This window comes from Leucopleurus acutus (assembly GCF_964270905.1).
Source record: "Leucopleurus acutus genome assembly, chromosome: 19".
Taxonomy (NCBI): domain Eukaryota; kingdom Metazoa; phylum Chordata; class Mammalia; order Artiodactyla; family Delphinidae; genus Leucopleurus; species Leucopleurus acutus.
This window is the reverse complement of record NC_139161.1, coordinates 15,627,324-15,646,575: the sequence shown is the minus strand read 5'-3', so window position 1 is coordinate 15,646,575 and position 19,252 is coordinate 15,627,324. Positions and strand designations below refer to the sequence as shown.

The following is a 19,252-nucleotide window of genomic DNA, read 5'->3' as shown; positions in this document are numbered from 1 at the left end:
GAAATGTCTGTTTAGACCTTTTGCCCAGTTTAAATTGGGTTATCTGTGTTTATTTCTGAATTGTAAGGGTTCTTTATACAGCATACAAGTACCTTATCAGATGTGTGATTTGCAAATATCTTCTTTCGTGGGTTTTCTTCGGTGATAGTGTCTTCTCAACCATAAACGTTTTTAATTTTGAAAAAGTCCAGTTTATCTTTTTTTTACTTTTGTTGTTGGCACTTTTAGTGTCATATCTAAGAATTCTTTGCCCAGTTTGAGGTCATGAAGATTTACCCCTATTTTTTTTTTTAAGGGAACTTTTTGGTTGCATTGGATCTTCATTGTTGCACGGGCTTTCTTTAGTGTGGTGAGTGGGGGCTACTCTTCGTTGCGGTGCATGGGCTTCTCATTGCAGTGGATTCTCTTGTTGCGGAGCACGGGCTCTAGGCGTGCGGGCTTCAGTAGTTGTGGCACGCAGGCTCAGTAGTTGTGGCCCGCGGGCTCTAGAGCACAGGCTCAGTAGTTGTGGCGCACGGGCTTAGTTGCTCTGCGGCATGTGGGATCTTCCTGGACCAGGGCTTGAACCCGTGTCTCCTGCGTTGGCAGGTGGATTCTTAACCACTGCGCCACCAGGGAAGTCCCTTTTCCTCTACTTCTTTAGTTACTGTTTCCTTTGGTTCCATGAACATATTTAGGATGGCTATTTTGAAATATTTTTCTGTTAAATCCAGCATCTGGTCATTCTCACCAGCAGTTTCTTTTGCCTGCTTCTTTTTTCTTTTCCTGGTATATGGGTCGTACTTGTTTGTTTCTTTGCATGCCTCATGATTTTTTGTTGGAAATTGGTCATTTTAGATGATACGTTGTAGCACCTCTGGGTACTGATTTCTCATCCTGTTCTTTGGGGCCTTGATATTGTTGCTTGTTTATTTGTTTAGTGACTGGCTGGATTATTTTAGTGAAGTCTGTTCTACCACCCATCCCCCCAGAGCTAAGCCTCATGGTACTCCTCAGGGAGGCTTGGCTCTAGGCAAGCCTGCAGGTGCCCTGTGGTGACTGGTACTCAGGAGGACTCTTTTCCTGACCAACCCAGCTGTTAAACTACACTAGTTGTCCAGATTGCTCTCTTGTTTTCAGCAGTGCCCTGAGGCATACATTCCTCTACAAACTACAAACTAATCCAATCAAATTGGGGCTCCTTGGAAGGAAAAGTTCCTGAGGTCAATGTTTGCTATTTGCTCTGACCCCAGGGAGGTCTCCTCCCTGGTGTCTTATTCCTTGATTCTCTCCTGCAAACTAGCTGACCTACAGTCTAGACTGTATCTTCATTACACGAATCTCTTTCCGCTTGCCTTTTACCAAAACCTCCCTTAGATTTAAACTTGTCCACACTGTTGGGAATGAAGTCAGGTCCTTTGGGAAAAGATTTGGTACTACATGTTCCAGCTTTTTCCCCCTGGCAAAATATCCAAGCCAGGGTTCTGGAGCTGGGGGTGGGGACAGTGAGTAATACTTTTCTGTGAGTGACATTCAGGCTGTAGGAACTGAGTGCCAGGAGGTAGAATGTGGAGATGCGGCACCACAGCAGCTTGTCTCTCCTGGTGTTGAACCACTGTCTCACGAGCTGAGCGAGAGGGCTGTTGGGGTCCCAGTATTCTCAGTTGACCATGCCTAAGGCAGAGCCTCTGTTCCACAAGTCGGTGTTGGGCAGAAGGGAGCCTCCTGTCTTTGATGTACTTGCCTGGGACTTAGCCTCAGTAATGGGGGCTGGGGATGGGTTGAGAAGTCCGAAGTCCTGCTCCTCCCAGGAAGAAAGCCCTTGGACTGAGAGCCGGGGGAAGGGGGGACCTTGTGCTCTTGGCTGCAGCAGTATGGAGCCTTGCTGAGATGGGGGGGCGGGGGTGGGGTGGGGAGAGTGGTCTTGGTTCTAATACCACAGACTTTCACCTTTCAGGCTGAATTTTCATAGATTTTACTGAATGGTTGTTTCTTCATTTGCTGTTTGCCCTTAGGGACCATTGTCAGAGGCTTTGAATGGTGGTTTTTAAAAATAATTTGCATCAGTTTCCCTGAGGAGTGAGCTAGCAGAGATCCTCACGCCATTAGGCTAGAAGTCAGTCTCTTGTAACTTTTTTGAGCTAGCAGTCATGCCTGTTTTAAAGCATGATTCGGAAAAGTGTTTCCTTCATTATGGTCTCTGACTGCCTCCTCATGAGGAACCCTTGACATACCCCTTAACACCTCAACTTTCAGATATTGCCTGTGTGATACGAGAGGCCAAGAGAATTGATTTTCCCCAGCTTATTTTCCTTAAAGAATGAGCTTGCTACATGTGAAAGTACTCTAGAAGGGAAAATTTGCACGAGTTAAGAGTTTATAAAGGAAATGAAAATAATATTAGCTAGAGAATTTTAACATGAGGGCCCTGTACTATATGGTTGATTGAGTTCTTTTCAAGTTGGCTCAGAGGTGTTGCAGTTAACTCTTGGCTTCTTTGACCTGACTTAGATATCAAAATCAAATGGCTTCTCCCTCATTTTTGCTGTCATCCTTAAATTAGTTAATTTTGATTCCTTTTCTTTTTTCTTTCTTTTCAGGGGCCACTCAATAGTGAGTCTTCCAACCAGAGCTTGTGCAGCGTGGGGTCCTTGAGTGATAAAGAAGTAGAGGTAAGAAGCCACATCCATTGCAAGACTTCTCATATTCCCACACTTTGGGTCTGGGTTAAACCATAGCACTGCAAACTCTGGTGTCCTGTTAGGGTCTGGGTGAATGACTCCCCTTTGAGTTGTTTGCTCGTTGTACAGTTGTGATGTGGCCTTGATGGGTTTTTATTACGATAATAATAACCATCAATAAAGGGTAGAGATTTGCAGTTGTAGCTGAATTAGCCTAGGTGCCATTGAATTTTAGCACTCTTTAGTACTTCAACAGAGTTGGGTTAGTGTGGCCCGACAGACTTTAGTAAGAAAATTTGAAGTTTTTTTTTTTTAAGGCACACAACCTAGCTGCATTGATAGGTAACCGCTTACTTTGCACTTAGATAAAACTTTCAATAAATTAGTCAGTTGATTATGCATATCTTTCCTTTTTGGAAAAAAGGATTAGATTTAAGCTCTTTTAAAGTAGAAATATTGTGGAAATTCCCTCGTGGTCCAGTGGTTAGGACTCGGCGCTTTCAGTGCCAGGCCCGGGTTCAATCCCTGGTTGGGGAAATAAGATCCCGCAAGCCGAGTGGCATGGCCAAAAAAAAAAAAAAAAAAAGTAGAAATATTGTAACAGCTGCTGTCTGAGAGCCTACTATATGCTAGATGTGTGTACTACATTTGTGCTTTGTAAAATTGAAGCTCTGATACTTTGAGCAGTTTGCTAAAAATTGTATAGGTGGCTTGGTTCCAGATCCTGTACTCTTTCCATGACCCTGCTCTAAGAGTTGGACACTCATTTAGGACTTGTCTGAGCCAGTTAAATATCCTTATAAATTTGATATTTTGTACATACTCTCTAATTTTCATAATGTGAAAAATTTAACAAAATGCTAATTGTGATGTATATGGTATTTAACAGACTCCTGAGAAAAAACAGAATGACCAGCGAAACCGGAAAAGAAAAGCTGAACCATATGAAACTAGCCAAGGTAGTAATACTTTCACACCGGTAAAAATACTAGATTCTTATGTACTTAGAAAATTTCCAGCTCACACTAAGTAATTAGTTTGTGCACAGGGATTCCTAACAATGAAGATTTGTATTCCTTAAGGGAATATCAGGTTGTTTATTATAGACTTGCCATTTGATACACACTTGATGAAACAGTGTCAGTTCTTTGGGGACTCTGGTTTTTCCTGTTGTAAGTTAACCATCTTCTCGCCATGGTTTTGTCTTCAGACTAAGTATTTATTGTACAGAAAAGAGGTTACATTGGAGTTTTAACTATGTCTTGCACTGGATCAGTGATTTGCTAATAATAGGCAAGCAGAGATGGTTTCAGTCACATGGCTGTCCTTTTACCTGCCCTTCTTCCATGTCAATTATTTAGTTGTACATTGGTGCCCAGTGGAATAAATCTGTAAATATGATGGTGGTAATGCCAAATTTCTGTAAATAATTAAAGGAAGAATAAATGAAATGGCAGAGCTTCCAAGAAATGGACACCCTAGTCTTTTTTTTTTTTTTTTTCCATATTCTTTTAATCTGCAAATCATTTTTTACTTTTTTGGGAGAAAATTTTCCCAAAGTGACAAGGTCACATAAAGTTTTTTGTGAAATAGAATAAACCCTTTTGTTCTGATGAATTTGTTTTGCATTTTTTGTCCTCTTAGTTGGGGGTGTAGTTTATAGTTTAGTTTTATTTTGATGCACAGTTGTGGCATGAGTTTTGTTAGTGTACTTGTAAAAGAAAGATTAGTGAATCTTAAAGGAAAGCGAGCTGTGAAAAAGTCTTTCACTGCTTATTTCAGTCTTTAATTTTGTGGAGGAAACTGTCTTCTGTTCTTATGATACAGGTATTTTGGCTCATTTGTTAAAAGTAAGCTTGACATTTGAATTGATAACAACATAGGCAGTTATTGAATACATAGTACACTTTAGCGAATGATGGTTTACTTGTGTTACTGGAAAAACTATACTTACTTTGGTTTTATTTTCAGGGAAAGGCACTCCTAGGGGACATAAAATTAGTGATTACTTTGAGGTAAGTTAAGTTTTTGGAAAAAGAAATCTATAGTGATTTTTTTAAAAACCTAAATCCTTTTGTTCATTTAAGGCTTTAGAGAGGAATATATTGCCTTTACTGTGCTCTCCTCCCCTTCCTCCCCATCTTCATCAACCCTATGCTGCCCCATCTCTATAAGAGGAAACGGCTACTGACTTCCTAAATTTAAATTTGTTTATGATGTGTCTTTTCTGTGATGATATAAAAATTCACAAATGAGGTGATTTTTCTCTTGGCCAGACTAGGTTTCGTGTCTTACAAAGATTGAAGTGAAATGACTTGGACTCTTGTTTTGTCCTCTTCCCTTTAGTCCATAGGAACCTGTAGTAAGCTCACTGACCCATCCTTAGTGGTTACTGAAGAAGACACTAACATCCACTGTACCACTATATTCCTGCTTCGTGTATTTTGAGACAAGAAGGGAAAACATTCTTCTCTTACGTCCTTTCAAAACCATGTGTACCTTCACCTTTCTAGCCATGTTTTCTTTATATCTTGGTACATTTCTGCTGGAGCTCCTCCTTAAAATCTCGTTGAAAAGATAGCAGAATTTGACTTATATGGCATTTTCTCTCTAGAATAAGATATATTGACTTAAAGGGGCCGTATATAATTAAGACCTGTTTGTGTATTAATCTTTTACTCTCCTTATCTGAAGCCTAGTACTGTTGTGAATTATTCATATCCATTTTTCCCTGTTGGCCAGTTTGCTGGGGGAAGCGGGCCAGGAACCAGCCCTGGCAGAAGTGTTCCACCAGTTGCACGATCCTCACCGCAACATTCCTTATCCAATCCCTTACCGGTAAGCATTCACCTGGAGAAATTTGACACCTGTTGTAGGAGACAAGAAGCCCAGGAACACTCGAGCAAAAGTTTCTCTTCCGTTAATTACCCAAGGGGAATGAGGCATTAAGGAGAAACGTTCATAGCATTACCTATGAATCACTTAACTTAGATTCAAATCTGTATCAGTAAATTTACATTTTATAAGAGCTGACCCTTTTCTCCCAGTATAATAAATTACTTCTAGGCCTGCAGCTCATTGTTCTGTCAAGGAACTGATTTCCAATCCAAACATCAGATTTTTATCCTTGCCAGACTTAAATGTTCCTATAACTAAATTCCTTAAAAAAAAAATTTGGTCAGCTCCTGGCATTTGAATTATTTTTAAGGCTTACTAGAGAAGCTAAAGCTACACAAATTTGGGATAGGTTTGTTTTCTGCCTATAAGTGAGATCTGAAACTCTTAAAAACATGATAGCCAAGTTAGTGGTTCTCAACCGGAGGTAGTTTGTCCCCTCAGGGGACATTTGGCAGTGTTGGAGTAATTATTGGTCAGAAATAGAGGGTGAGTGGAAGGATGCCATAGGCATTTACTGGGCAGAGGCCAGGGATGCTGTTAAACATCTTACAGTGCACAGGGCAGGCGCCACCACGAAGATCCAGTCCAAAATGACACTAGTGCTAAGGTTGAGAATCCCTGAGCTAGCTAATGTAGGATTTTGTGTTAATTTGCTCAAGTGCCTTTGGATAATTTGTTGATACCAGTAAGAACTCTGTACTTAAGAGTGTATTATGTCTACTGATGCTTCAGGTATTGCTGTGGGATCCAAGGGAAAAGGGAGATCAGGAGTTTTCATCCTAGGTCTCTGTTTAGGAAAGTTGCTCTTCTCTGCCTTAGCAGAGTTGATTAATACTACTTTTTTCCTAAATGATTTAGTCTTCTGTATTGTTAAAGTATTTTAAAATATCCTTCCCCTCTTCTCTCTCATGAAAGCATGCATTCATTAGGGTGATTATAATTATTAAAGCACTTAGGAAAATGTATTCAACTTGAAATTTCTGCTATTATTTTGTCATCCTTGTTATATTTAAAAATTTTAGAAATGTTTGATGTGTAGATCTGTTTGGTTAGGTTGAGGTTTGTTAGATAACTTTCGAGGAGGCCTATATCTATATTTTTATTAAGTTTTAAACCAGTTGAAGTTTTAAAATGTTAAATGAGATTGCAGAATTATCTATTTGGGACGAATATGATTTGTAGAATTTTGTTGTCTATTACTCTTCTCTCCCTGAAAAATATTTTTTTTTATTTGGTTTTTAGTAGTGTACCACCCATCTATCATGTGTCCATTTAAGTCAGGTCTTACCTGACAACAAAAGAGATGATTCAATGATCTGTAGACATTTCTGCCACCTCTGTGAATGGTGGTGGGGGCCTCATCATTATTACGTAAATCTAAGTATATCTTGGGTGTTAAAATAGGAACCAAGCCTTAATTTCCTTTTTCCATTGCACTGAGAAGCTCTTTATCCTTCTAACTTAGATTCTGTGTTTCATTGTTATAATTACTGATTTGTGTATACCCTTCAATTCCCTTTCCCCACTCTCTCTCTATCATATTTGCCTGAAAAAACTCAGCCCTGGTTATCTAATTTTCCACCTTTTCCTTGTCTAAGCAGCTCAGCATGGTTAGAGGAAAACACATATACCCATGCTGACTGATCTCACTTTAAGTTCATGACCACCAATCTCATGAACCCCCTAGTTGCTGCCAGTCCTATTATATTTCCATAGTTAGTTCCCTTTCCTAGATGAATATTTCATATTTTTGTCATTTCCTGCAAGCCTCCAGCAACACTTCCTCCTCTACTATTTCAACTGATGGCTTTACTTTTTTATCTTCCTGAGAAAGTAGAAGCAATCAGAAGAGAACTTTCACATGCACCTGTGCCAAATCTACCAAGTTACTTGTATCATTATCCATATCTGCCTTTTAGGATGAAAGAACTTGCCAGCCCTTTACTTGGGCACTGGTTTCCCTGAAAATTGCATATACAACTCTACGTGACATTTCCACTTACATAACTAAATGGGCAGCTTTAAAACGTCCACAGAGGAACTGTTGCTCACTAGCAAAACAACACAGCAAACTGTTCATCCTGCCGTCTACCCTGTCCTGGTAAATGACAGTTTACTCTGTCCAGTTTTTCAGATCATAACTTCATGCCCCATATCTAACCTGTCAATAAATCCTGTTTTCTTTTAAAAAATACCCAAATCCCAACCTCTTTTTCTATTCTTTTGGTTCTCTGCATTAACTCTCCAAAGTGGTCTCCCTGCTTCTGCCTGTGTCTCACCTATTTTCAGTATAGTAGCCAGAATGATTCTGTGAAAAAATTAAGACAGATCCTGCTCAAAACAGTCCAGACTGTTCTGGGCTTACATGGCCTAGAAGCTCCTACATGATTTTTGCTCCCCCCATCCGCCTGACTCCATCTGCTCCCCTCTCACCCTCATACCACTCCAGCCATGCTGGCCTCCTTGAAGTTCCTTGAACACTGTGAAGCACCCTTTTGCTTCACGGCCTTTGTACCTGCTATTCCCTCTTCCAGGAATAGCATGATTAGCACTCTCTTCATCAGGCTGTTGCTCAAAAATGACCCTATCAGAGAGGTCTCTCCTGGCCAACTTCTTTAGTATATGCGCTGCCGAAGCGCGCACAAGGCCAACTTCTTTAAATATCAGTCCCTCTCACCTTGTAACTTTGTCCCTAATCCTGCTTTAATTCTTAGTTATTACTACCTGACATATGTATTTAAATTTTGATATGTATGTAAATTTTTTCATTGATTCATACTTACACATATAGAAGTGTATACATGTAAGTCTACAGCTTAATGAAGTTTCACAAACTGAGTACAAGAAACAAAATACCAGGCCCTCCAGAAACCCCCTTATGCTCCCTTCCAGTCATTAGCCCCCTCCCTGCCACTGGGGATAGCCACTATCCTGACTTCTCACAGTACAGGTGGGTTTTTTTGTTTTTGTACTTTGTATAAAAGGAATCATACAGTATATACTCTTGTGTCTGGCTTCTTTCGTTCAACATTACTTTTGTGAGATTCATCCATACTGTGTGTTGTTGTAGATCATTCATTGTCATTGTGTGGTATAATTTTAATATTTTTATTTAATAATTTACATATCTTAATTTTTAACTATACACTTAGTCTATTGCCCAGCTTCTTCCACCAGAATGTTAATCCTAAGAGAGCAGGGATTTTGTTTTATTTACTGCTGTTTCCATCTCTTACAGTGTTTATTACATAAAGACGTAATCATTTTAACTGTCCCCCCCCCCCCATGGAATAGATATCTTGTTCAATTTTTAGTCTGTAACACCCAAAACAGTGTTGGGTACACAGTGGGGGCTCAAGACTATTTGTCAAAAGGGAAGAATGGATAAAGAATTACTTCAGCATTTTTCCCCCTAAATGATTCTTTTATATTTTTTGTTAAATACAAGAAAGTACATAAACCGTGAGCCTTTTATGCAGGAGTTGGTAAACTACAGCCCACAGTTGGCAAGCTAAGAATGATTTTTAGATTTTTTGAGTTGTATAGACAAAGAAGAATATATATCACAGAGATGATGTGTTGCCTGAAAAGCCTAACGTATTTCTATCTGACCCTTCACAAAAAATGTTTCCAGGAAATCATTATGAGGTTAACTCCATGTAATCATCACTTAGGTCAGAAAGTAAAATATTTCCAGCACCCTGGAAACCTTCCCTGATCACAACCCTCTCCCAATACCCTAGAAACAACCACTGTTCTAATTTTTGTGATTATCATTTGCTTTTCCTTATAGTGTGACCACATATGCATCCCTAAACAAAATAGTTTAGTTTTGTCATTACGATAATTTCGTTAAACATGGCATTTAATCACAGTGTTTAGATCTTCTGTATTCTGACTTTTGGCTGTTTGTTCTATCAGTTACTAAGAGAGGTATATTTATGAGTCTCATGATTGTGGGAGTAGTTTGTTTCTTCCTGTATATATATTTTTGCTTTATGTATTACTAAGTGATTCTCTTCATTCCTTCTGATACTTTTTGCTCTAAATGCAGTATATCTGATATTTAGTATATCCAAACCACTGTATGGTGTAAATACTTCCATTTTTATACTATCAACTTTTCATTATTTTGTTATCAGCGTATCTGACAAATATCATATAGTTGAAATTTTTTTCTTTATTCAGCCTAAAATCGTTTTTAGGGAATTCCCTGGTGGTCCAGTGGTTAGGATTTGGCACTTTTACTGCTGGGGCCCGGGTTTGATTGCTGGTTGGGGAACCAAGATCCTGCAAGCTGCGTGGCACAGCCAAAAAGAAAATCTTTTTAAACTTCAGTATTTATCCTATTTACATTTAACTTATCATTATATTGGTTTTAAATATACCAGCTTTTAATGTATTTTCTGTTTATCTTACCTGTTCTATGTTACTTTTTCTTTCATTCCTTGTTTTCATTTGGATTAAAAAAAATTATTTCATATTTTTCTCCTCCACTAGTATGTAGGTCCTATGTGGTGTTTCTCTTAGAAGTTACCACAGGTATCTTTAATATGCCAAAGTTTGATGTTAATAGTATCTTTGCCCTTCTCCTAAATATATGATAACCTTGATTCCATTTATGTGCTACTGCTTTGGTGGTGGTGGTGTAGGTTTATATTTTGCCTTTTTTTTTTTTAGTTTCATAAAACATCATTATTACACTGTCAGTGTTCATTTAGATTTATCTATATACTTACCTCTTTGCACTTCTTCCCGTTTTACATATTACACCTTCCACTCTAGGGTCACTTCCTTCTGCCTTCAGTGGTCCTTTAGTATTCTTTTAGTACAGTGTTTATCTGCTGGGGGTTAACTCTGTAGGTTTTTGTTTGCTGAAATAACTTTATTTTGCCCTTATTCTTGAAAGATGTTTATGCTCTGTATATTTCTAGATTGGCATTTTTTATCTTTTCACACAATTGAGTATATAATTACCATATTCTGGTTCCCATTGTTACTACTGAGAAAACCGTTTTCATTTACTTGTTATTTCTTTTGAAAGTATCTGCTCTGCTTCCCCCCATCCCCAGCTGCTTTTAACATTTTTATATGTGGTGTTCTGCAGTTTTACTATGATGCATCCTTTTATTTTCTCTTGTAATTTGTTGGGCTTCTGGTATTTGTGGGTTGGTGTCTTGTACCATTTCTGAATAATTATTTGCCATTGTATTCAGATATTATCTTGGCCCTGTTCCTTTTTCCTCCACCTATAAAATTTCAATTAACCGTATGTTAGACTGTCTCACTTTATCACCATGCCCCTTAACTTCTTTTTCTTTTGGTCTCTGTATGCTCCATTCTGGATAGTTCTTGCCTTTCAGTTCCCAAATTCTCTGTTTTGGTGTATCTAATTTGCCCCATTGAATTCTTAGTTTTTGTTATTTTATGTTCCCTGCAGATATATTCAAACTTGTCTTTATTTTTTTAATCTAGTAGACATAGTTGTTTTATAACCTGTCTGTTAATTCTTGTATTTGAAGGTTTTTTGTTGTTGTTGTTGTTTTTTGCGGTACGCGGGCCTCTCACTGCTGTGCCCTCTCCCGTTGCGGAGCACAGGCTCCGGATGCGCAGGCCCAGCAGCCATGGCTCACGGGCCCAGCCGCTCCGCGGCACGTGGGATCCTCCCGGACCGGGGCACGAACTCGTGTCCCCTGCATCGGCAGGCGGACTCTCAACCACTGCGCCCCCAGGGAAGCCCTGAAGGTTTTTTTGAACCTGTTTCTGCTGTCTGTTCTTTTTTCCTAGTTGTTGCTCAGGGCTTTATTTCTTTTATGCTTTTGGTTTTGTGTCTTTGTGCTGCTCATTGTTCTTGAAAAATTATTTGTGAAATTTCTTTGAGATCAAGAATAAGATATGTTCCTCCAGGGAGAATTTTTATTTGCTTCTTTCAAGTGCCTAGAGATTCTACCCATCTCTACAAACTACTGAATTCATGGCTTGCATTTTGTCGGTTTGGTTTGCTTATTTTGTTTCTTTCTTTCAACCACCCAGGCATTATTGATTCCAATTATGTTAACATTTCTCAGGGGAGCCTCCACCACCTGCATGGCCAAGGCAACTTCATTGCAACTCCCTGAGGGCAGGGGAAATGTTTCTTCTGGCTTACATTTTCCCTGAGGCTGTAACCCTTTGGAAGTGTAGCTGAAGTGGGAAGGGTTTCGTAATGAACCCCCTACTCTGGGTGGGCTTTGGCCTATGACTATCCAGTTGGCAACATGATGCCCTAGAAATGGAAATTCAAGATCTGCAGGTACTCTTAGGGCAGATGTGACTTTGTTTCCCTTAGGTTTTACCATGACAGACCCCTACTATTTTATCAACTTTTCATTGCTTTTAATATCTTTTTTTAATATTTTGTCCTATCTTTACAGTTAAGGGGAGGTTGGTACAAACATCCCAGCCTGCTATATTCCAGAGACATTTAAAGATCTTTCAGCCCTTGGCACATATTTATTGAATGTATAACAGCATGGTTTGTTTTAATATTGCAGCTTCAATGATACAGTCTCCCAAGTAGAGAGAATATTGTGAATGAGTATTACAGGTATTCTGGAGCCTGAATTTAAACCATTTTATTGGTTAGGGCAGGAGTGTTATTTTTAAGGCGGTAGATTCTACTCAGATTTTTTTAAAAATAATTTTTTTGTCAGGATCATTTTGATTAGTCTCTTTTACTTGTGTTTTCTAAAATGAAAGTGTTAAATAGATTTCCCTGATAAAGGGATACATGCTGATTATGAAAGTCCAACAGTTGAGAAGTGGTAAAATATAAAGTCCTTTCCACAAGAACTATTAGTAAAGAGTTTAGTGGGCATATATGTGTATACATGTATGTTCATGTAGTAGATTTCCTCATTTTCATTGTATTTTTTTAATCAATAGCCTTGAACATTTTGTATTCTGTAAGTAATGCTGTAATGAATGTCCTTGTATATACATCTGTACTTATGCATGTTTTTCCTTTGGATAAATTTCCAAAGTATAGCTCCCAAATCAAAGAATATGCTCACTTTAAAATGTCATCACATGAATGATAAAGAAGATGTAGTGTGTGTGTATACACTCACACACACACACACACACACACACACACACACACACAATGGAATATTACTCAGCCATAAAAAGAATGAAATATTGCCATTTGCAGCAACATGGATGGACCTAGAGATTATCATACTAAGTGAAGTAAGCCAGACAGAGAAAGACAAATATCATATGATATCGCTTATATGTGGAATCTAAAAAAAAAATGTTACAAATGAACTTATTTACAAAACAGAAATAGACCCACAGACATAGAAAATAAACTTATGGTTACAAAAGGGGAAAGGGTGGGTGGATAAATTAGGGATTTGGGATTAACATACAACACACTACTGTATAGAAAATAGATAACCAACACGGACCTACTGTATAGGACAGGGAACTGTACTCAATATTTCATAATAACCTAAAAGGGAATCTGAGAAAGAATATTTATATTGTTTTATATATATATATATATATATATATATATATATATAACTGAATTATTTTGCTGTACACATGAAACTAACACAGCACTGTAAATCAACTATATGTCAATTTAAAATAAAATAAATGTCACCACATAATTGCTAGCAGGCTGTCAGCAGTTTGAGAGTCTCAATTTCTGCCTACCCTTCTAATACTGAATTTTATCATTATAATCTTTGCCAGTGAGAAAATACCTTGTTTTAACTTGCATTTCTTCATCAGTGATATTAAACATCTTTTCCTATGACTAACGGCCTTTTGGATTTCTCTTTTAATGCTTACTCAGTTCCTTTGCCTATTTATTTATTAGTGTATTGTCTTACTGATGGGTAGGAGCGCGTTATTTATTAAGATTGTTAACTCATTGTCATTTATATTGTAGATATGTTTTGCCTGTTTGTACTTTATTTTTTAACTTTATGTTGACTTTTACCATTCAGAAGTCAAAAAATTTGAAGTAGTCAAATTTATCAGTGTTTTTCCTTCATGACTTACTGGTTTTGTCTTACTCTTAGATGTTTCTATATGGTTTGTATTTTTACTGTCATGTTTAAAAAGTCCTTCACCACTAGAAAGTCATAAAAGCATTTGTTTATATTTTCTTATAATTTTTATGTATGCTATAAGGAAGCAGTCTACTTTTCCTTTTTTCTAATATCAACACACATATCCTATCATCTTTGTAAGAAATTCCCACTAATTAGAAATGCACTATAATCACAAATTATACATCCATTTTATATGGGTCCGTTTCTGAATTTTCTGTGCCACTGATCAATCTGTCTGTTCCTGTACCAGTGTTATGCTCCTTTGGTTAATGTTGCTCTGCAGTAAGTTTTAATAGCTGGTCAGGTTCCCTGATACCCTTTATCAAAAATTATGCGGCTAATTTTGATTATTTTTCCAAGTGGACCTCAAAATTAACTTGTGAAAATCCATAAAACATTCCCCCAAAAGAGCAAGAGAGAAGCTAGATGATCTCTATACTACCACAACACCTTCTCTTACAAAAACAGAAGCAAAAATACACAAAAAGCCCTAAGTAAGCATTGACTTTTAGAGAAATTTGACATGTATAAAATTTTAACTCAGGAGCATGGTATTGCCATTTAATTTAGGTCATCTTTTATATTTGTTAGTGAAGCTGTGGGGTTTTTTTAATGTGTAATCTGCATATTTCTTAAGTTTCCTTTTAAGTATTTTACAGATATTTTGAATCTGCTTTTTCTTCTGTTACTACTTGTTCAGATTATAGTCAGTTGTGATATGCGGGGAAGTTACTGATTTTTGTGTATTTATTTTACATTTGGCCACATCTTACTGAACCCTTACTTGTTCTTTTCAGTTGATTTGTTTGGTTTCCTTTGTGAATAGTTATATCATCCAAAAGTGACACTTTTTAATGTTTAATATTTTCTAATATTTATACCTCATATTGTTTTCCTTATCACTTTGGCTAAAAATTCTATGATAATGGTGAATGATTATGATATTAATGTGTTAACCCCTGTATAGTTCCCAATTTTAATGAAAGTGCCTGGAGTATTGCACCATTAATTATATTTATGTTTATTTCTGAAAAAATACTCTTTGTTGTGTTAAACATGGATACTCCCAGTTTCTGTGGTTTTATTTTAAGCATTGCCCAACAATGTGCAAATCTTGTTTGGCGTCTAAAGGAAAGAATTTTGATTCTCTGCCCACCCCCACCCCCCACATTAATTTAATGAATTACATCAGTAGAGAGAATAATGAACTATCCTTACATTCCTGGAATAAACCGTACATAATTGTGGTATATTGTTCTTTTGTTTGTATTTATTTTATATTTTTGCATATAGGTATAGTAGGGTGAGAATAGAATAGAGTGAAAATAAGTTCTACCTGTAGAGTAGGGGACAAATGCCTTAATCTTTATTAATCTAGAGGAGAGAAATAGCATTTCCTTTGTAGAATTGAGGGTATTATGAAGTTGTTTGTTGAACTCTACAAAGTAACCTGCAAATTCAGAGTTATGTAAATATAGAACCATTAAAATGTAATTTTATGGAATTTGAGTAAGATACTAACTCAGCTTTTTAGATAGTTCATAATCCAGTGATAATGTTATTATGCTTTCCATATTTGTTTGCAGAGGTGTTTTTTTAAAAAATCCTTCTTATATCTGATAACTGTGTTTTAATCTGTTGCATGTTTTGGCAGTATCAGATTTTCTTTCTCATGTAATTTGTGTGTTTTCTTTAATGTTTTCCAGCGGCGAGTAGAACAGCCCCTCTATGGTTTAGATGGCAGTGCTGCAAAGGAGGTATCAGAGGAGCAGTCTGCTCTGCCAACCCTGATGTCAGTGATGCTGGCAAAACCTCGGCTCGACACAGAGCAGCTGGCACAGAGGGGAGCTGGCCTCTGCTTCACTTTTGTTTCAGTGAGTACTAAGGCTAAGTTTATGCAGATCCTTGTTTTCCTGGAGCTCCAAGATGAAGTTTGAGTAATTATTTTGGTAGACAGATGATGATTTCTAACTCTGTGTTACTTCTAAAGGTATGTGTTTGTACTCAGTCCTGCTTGGTTCAAGGGGGCTGAGAGACTGCTCTGTCAAAGTCTGAGTGTACCATGGGAAGGAAAACACAATCTTAGGTTGACAAAGAAGAAAAGAAAAGAATTGTAATAATGGAATCAAATTCCATTAGAATTAAAAATAAAATCTCCAAACTCCAGCCATCACTTATTTAAAGTAATATTCAAGTTAATAAAATCTTAATGTGGGGACAGGCATGCTTACCAGTCATTTCCCCCTGTGTGGTACTTGGGCAACCTACATGCTTGCCTTCTCTCACTTCTTCAGAGTGTTAGCACAGTTACTTTTTCCAAGAAGATTTGGCTCCATGTCTGCTCCTTTCAGCTTGCTTCTTTCTTCTTCCTTGAAGAACAAGAATTTGATTATATAAATGTTTGACCCCCGTTTTTTTTTTTGCCGAATTATAATGCAGCTTGGCTTAAAAGTTGTTGCTTTTCTTGGTTTCTTTGCCCTACCAAGTACCTGTTTGTTGCCAAGGATGGTATAAAGCAAGAGAAAGCCCCATTGCCCTATTCCTCCATTTTTAGGGGCATCATTCAGAGCTGATGTCACCATTGATCAAAATTTCTTTCCCTCTTACTGGTTCATTTTCTCCAGTAATAATCTGTTTCCTCTTTATTTGCTCTGTGGATTCTGAGCAAATAAATTTCTGATCTCTGGTATTAACCCACATGTGATTGTATTAAGAAAGGCCATGGAATGGTGGGTGTCTTAAGGAAAGGAGATAAAAATAATATAATTAGATAGGGATCATTGTGTATTATTTGAATCGATTCCTCCCTTCCCTCCCTCCCTCCCTCCCTCCCTCCCTCCCTCCCTCCCTTCCTTCCTTCCTTCCTTCCTTCCTTCCTTCCTCAGCTTAAAACAGCACCCATTTATTACCTCACAGTTCTGTAAGTTTGGGGGTAATTTGCTGCAGAGCAATAGAGGACTAATACACATGGCTTTATCCTTAATGCCTGTTTTTCCTCACATTCTACATCTAATCCATCAGAAAATATACTTATATCCAGAATCTGACCATCTCTTACCGTCTCCACTGCCACCACAATGGCCCACCATCTCTCTGCTTTGGAATACTTTCTTGTAGTTATTACTGCTTTCCCTCAAAAAAGAGGTAATACAGCTTTTTAAAAAGGTACAATTTTTTGTTGTGTTGTTCAACATCAAAAGAATGGAGAAACTTCTTGTGTGAAGACAGTATAATTTTGTGCTTCAGTGGCAAAGGAGACAAAACGTAAAATGGGAGAATTGATCAGTATAGTATTTTCAGTGGGCCTGACAATAGTATGGAATAGTTTGTATGAGAATGCAGTAGTGTTGTTTTAGAGAAATGTTTGTCTCTCTGTGTATGTATATATTTCATTGTGTGACAGTCACATAGTCAAAAACACAGGATTTTGATTAGCAAGAACTCGTTCCCCTGATGCGAGCCTTCCATCAGAGGTATGGGCATGCAGGCTGGGGGCTGGGTACACGTGAAGGACAGCCACCTGCTCAGTCCTGTCACCTAGTACTCAGGCTGTCAGAGGAGTTGCACATGTTACAGCCAGATTGCGCTCATGTGGAAGAGACATGACACAGGAGTAAGAAAATAATCATGTCTGAAGAAGGAACATGGAAACAGTATAAAAACCAAAGGCCTAGAAGCTTTGGTATAGTTGTTTCTCTCTCTTTTTTCTTTTTTTTTTTTAAATAAATATATTTATTTATTTTTGGCTGCATTGGGTCTTTCTGCTGCATGCGGGCTTTCTCTAGTTGCGGAGAGCAGGGGCTACTCTTTGTTGTGGTGCGCGGGCTTCTCATTGTGGTGGCTTCTCTTGTTGTGGAGCACAGGCTGTAGGTGTGCAGGCTTTAGTAGTTGTAGCACGTGGGCTCAGTAGCTGTGGCTCGCGGGCTCTAAAGCGCAGGCTCAGTAGTTGTGACACATGAGCTTAGTTGCTCTGAAGCATGTAGGATCTTCTTGGACCAGGGCTTGAACCCATGTCTCCCGCATTGGCAGGCAGATTCTTAACCACTGCTCCACCAGGGAAGTCCAGTTCTGTTTCTCTTTGCTTCTCTGCAGTTCCAGCCGGGATGTAAACTTAGTGATATAAAAAAGGAAAAAAGCAAAAGAGTTAACATTAATATATAACAAATGTTAATTAATAGATATAGACAAGCAGTTTCCTTTAAAAAACAAAAGGCAAAGACTATGAACAGGCAGTCTTACAGGAGGAAGAAAAGACAAATGACTAATAACAAGAAAAAATGCTTAACTTCAGCCATAGAGAAATACAAAATAAAATAACGCTTTTGAATTATCAACTTGGCAAGGATTAATAAATTTGATAATTCCTAGTGCAGGTAATAGTTTAGATACACATGCAGTTTTATACTGACTATAAATTCGTACAGTCATTTGGACAAGTTGGTAATGTATCTCAGTGTTAAGTTTACACATCCTTGGGTCCAGAAATTCCATTCCCATAAAACTACACAAAGATGTTTATTGTATTGTTATAAATTGCAAAAATCTGGAAGCAGTGTCCCTCCACAGTGTTTCAGAGGAACTTAGAACAAGGATATCTGTGACCTCCATGTTGCTAAATCCAGCAATCAGTTCTCAGAACTTATTCAATATAATTCATTAGCCACAGTCCCTTCTTCTCCGAGCACATGGTCTTCTCTTGGCTTCTCCTCTTTTGGTTCTTCCTCATTTCCCGGATCTCCAAACACTGGAGTGCCCCAGGGCTCAGTCTTCAGACCTCTTGTCTACCTTCATTCTGTAATGAGAATCTCATTTAGTTTCTTTGTTTCAGTTATCACCTATATGTAGAGGACTTCCAAATTTATATCTCCTGCCCAGAGCCGAGCCCTGAATTCCGGACCTATGTAGTCAGTTGCCTCTTTATGTCTAATAGGCATATCAGATTTAACATGACTGAAAGTGAATTCTTCATCTTGTTCCCCCACTCCAGACCCCCATTTCTTCCACATCTCAGTAATTGTCAACTCTCTTCTTCTAATTGTTTAAAAATCTTGGAGTCATTCTAGTCTTATCTCTTTTATACCCCAATTCCAAACCCATCAGCAAGTCTTACTGATTTTACTTCAAAATATGTTCAGAATCCTGCCACTTCACCCCCCTTAATGACTACCACTCAAATCTAATCTCCCACTGAGATTATGATGGCAGCCTCCCAACTGGACTCTTTGCTTGTGCCTTTGTTCTCAACAGATCAGGGTGATCCCATTGAAACATAAGTCCAGTCATGCCACTCCTCTGCTCACAAGTGTTTAAAATGGCACATAACGCTTTGTATGGCCTCTTTCCCACCACTTTGACATCTGTTACTACTAACCTCCCTTCCTCACCAAGTTCCATCCACACTGCCTACGTTTCTGCCTCAAATACTACCTGACATGCTCTCACCTCAGGGCCTTTGCGCTTGCTGCTGCCTTTGCCTTAACATCCTTCCTCTAGACATCAGCATGCCTTGCTCCCTCAGTTCTCTCTAGTCTCTGCTTAAATATACAGCCTATCAGAGAGGCTGCACTGTATAAAATAGCACCACTT

General features: G+C 38.1%; 1 protein-coding gene across 4 annotated transcripts in view; it reads left to right on the top strand.

The window, feature by feature from the left end:
• Positions 1-19,252, top strand: part of TLK2 (tousled like kinase 2) — a 101,755-nt gene that overhangs the window by 32,387 nt on the left and 50,116 nt on the right. For 3 of the 4 annotated variants that reach the window (XM_082861754.1, XM_082861753.1, XM_082861755.1), the window contains 5 exons: positions 2,580-2,651; positions 3,550-3,619; positions 4,632-4,675; positions 5,403-5,498; positions 15,373-15,540. In XM_082861754.1, the coding sequence (XP_082717880.1) occupies positions 2,580-2,651; positions 3,550-3,619; positions 4,632-4,675; positions 5,403-5,498; positions 15,373-15,540 (450 nt within the window). The remainder of the gene's footprint in view (positions 1-2,579; positions 2,652-3,549; positions 3,620-4,631; positions 4,676-5,402; positions 5,499-15,372; positions 15,541-19,252) is intronic. The other variant, XM_082861756.1, reaches the window with a different exon arrangement.